The following is a 2248-nucleotide window of genomic DNA, read 5'->3' as shown; positions in this document are numbered from 1 at the left end:
CCAGGGGGCCCCCGGGGGGCCCCCGGGGGGCCCCCCAAGAAGTCATCAGGAGAGTCGGGCCGCAGGAGAACGATTTGACGTGCTAGAGAGTGCTGCAGCGCAGCAGCAAACCCTAGAAGAAACCCTAAACCCTAAACCCTAGCGTGTTGAGGAGGGAGCGGGACGCTCCTGCTGCAGCTGCTGCAGCAGAAGTGTGCTGCTGCTGCTGCAGCTGATGCAGCGCAGTTCCCCTCGGCGACAGCAGCAGCAGCAGCAACAGCAACAGCAGCAGCAGCAAATTACCCAAATCGGTTCTTGCTGCTGCAGCGGCACGATCTGCTGCAGCTCTGCTGCGTTGCAGCGAAGGCCCACAAGGGCAGCGCAGCAGCTGCTGGCGTCTGCTGCCCACAAGAAGCAGCGCCGCACTTCTGTCTTGCTGCTGCTGCTGCTGCTGCTGCCGAAAACAGAGAGGAAGGGCTTGGGCTCCTGCAGCAGCTGCTGCTGCAGCGCTGCCACCTGGGCCAGGATCTGGGGCGAGAATCCCGAAGCGCCAGCGACTGCTGCTGCTGCTGCTGCGCTGCTGCTGCTGCTGCTGCTCAGAAGCAGTGACAAAGCCTGGTGTACAGACACTCCAACTCTCACACACAACTCTGCTGCTGGTGTTGCTGCTAGGGGCCCCACATCAGCAGGCAAAGGGAAGGGACAAGGCGGCAGCTGAGGGACTGCTGGTATGCTGCTGCTGCTGCTGCTGCTGCTGCTCGTTGCTGGCGTTGGCTGCAGCGCACAGACGCAGTCGCTGCAGCAACTTTCTCACGGCCAGTGGCAGCAGGAGTAGCAGCAGCAGCAGTAGCAGCAGCAACAGCAAAAGCAGCAGCAGCAGCAGCGGCGGGACAAGCAACGTGGAAGGGCAGCTCACGCCAGCAGCAGCGGCGAGCTGCTGCTGCAGCAGCTGCAGCTGCTGCTTGTGCTGCTGCAGCAGCAGCACGCGCTTGTAAGGATCTTCAACAAGGGGAGACAGAAAAGCAGCAGCAAGCAGCGAGCTGCAGAGGCACCCCAAATCCCCGGCGGAAGCTGCACAGAAACCCCAAACCCTAAACCCTAAACCCTAAACCCTAGACCCTAAACCCTAAACCCTGAACCACAAACCCTAGAATTTCACCGAAAACGCTGCAAACCCGAGTCCGCAAACCCACCAGGGCCCTAGGCCCCAAACCCTAAACCCTTAACCCTAAACCCTAAACCCTAAACCGTAAACCCTACCGCCTTCAATGGCCCCTGGAGTGTTGAGGAAAAGAGACAGCAGCAAATCCAGCGCTCCATCGCGGTCTGCCCAGTCGTCGCTGCAGACCCGCCGGCACAAACGAGGGTTTAGGGTTTAGGGTTTAGGGTTTGGGGTTTCGGGAGTTCCTGAGGGCTGCGAAGAACTCCTGTGCCGGCCGTGCGCTAGAGCACGGACTTTGAGTCCGCCCCAAAACTTCTCCAGGGTTTAGACCTTAGGGTTTAGGGTTTAGGGTTTAGGGTTTACGGGGAGAAGGCGAGGAGGGCTGGCAGCAAAGGTGCTGCATCTTGGGGCTTCAGCGCGGAGCAAATGCTCGGCAGCAGCCGCAGCATCTGCAGCAGAGTGCAGCAGCTAGGGTTTAGGGTTTAGGATTTGCAGCGCTTAGGGTTTAGGGTTTAGGGTTTAGCCCTCACCTTAGAGCCGTGCTCAGAAGGCTCCAGCGCAATCCACGCGCCCAAAAGTGTTGCTGCTGCTGCCAGCCCTTCCAGCACAATCGGCGGCCTGCGCAAACCCTAAACCCTAAACCCTAAACCCTAAACCCCAAACCCTAAGCCCTCAGCAGCAGATCCCCAGGCAGTGCCCATTGCCATGGATACGCAGCGGTGCTGCTGCTCTTGCTACAACCCAAGTTCTTGCTGCTGCGGCTGCTGCTACTCCACCTGCTGCTGCTGCTGCTGCTGCTGCTGCTGCTGCTTGCTGCTGCTGCTTACTTGTAAGTCAGTCTCTTGTCTTTTGCGTCTTCAGCCAAATCCAAGGCCGCGAGGGCCGCCTCTTGAAATGAATCAAAAATGTCGTGCTGCAGCAGCAGCAGCAGCAACAACAACAAAAATGCCAAGGCAGCAGCAGCAGCAGATGCAGCAAGAGCCAAATAAGACAGCAGCAGCAGCAGCAGTAGCACCAGCAGATGCATTAAGAGCCTGACAGGGCGATAGCAGCAGCAGCAGCAGCAACAGCAGCAGCAGCAGCAGCAGCAGCAGCAGAAGCTGACAA

The 2248-nt window shown here is 59.2% G+C and overlaps 1 protein-coding gene across 1 annotated transcript; it reads right to left on the bottom strand.

The window, feature by feature from the left end:
• Positions 1 to 82: 82 nt before the first annotated feature.
• On the bottom strand, positions 83 to 2054 carry ETH_00033555 (uncharacterized protein; the record flags this gene model as incomplete). The annotated part of the gene is made up of 7 exons (XM_013379741.1): positions 83 to 112; positions 283 to 753; positions 896 to 1050; positions 1240 to 1319; positions 1505 to 1590; positions 1672 to 1759; positions 1969 to 2054. Coding segments are annotated over 7 exons (996 nt in total), but the record flags the coding sequence as incomplete, so codon positions are not given.
• Positions 2055 to 2248: the final 194 nt, after the last annotated feature.

The sequence above is a fragment of the Eimeria tenella genome, genomic scaffold (genome assembly GCF_000499545.2).
Source record: "Eimeria tenella Houghton genomic scaffold, Eth_scaff3881, whole genome shotgun sequence".
NCBI classification, from domain to species: Eukaryota; Apicomplexa; class Conoidasida; order Eucoccidiorida; family Eimeriidae; genus Eimeria; species Eimeria tenella.
This window is presented reverse-complemented; position numbering and strand designations above follow the sequence as displayed.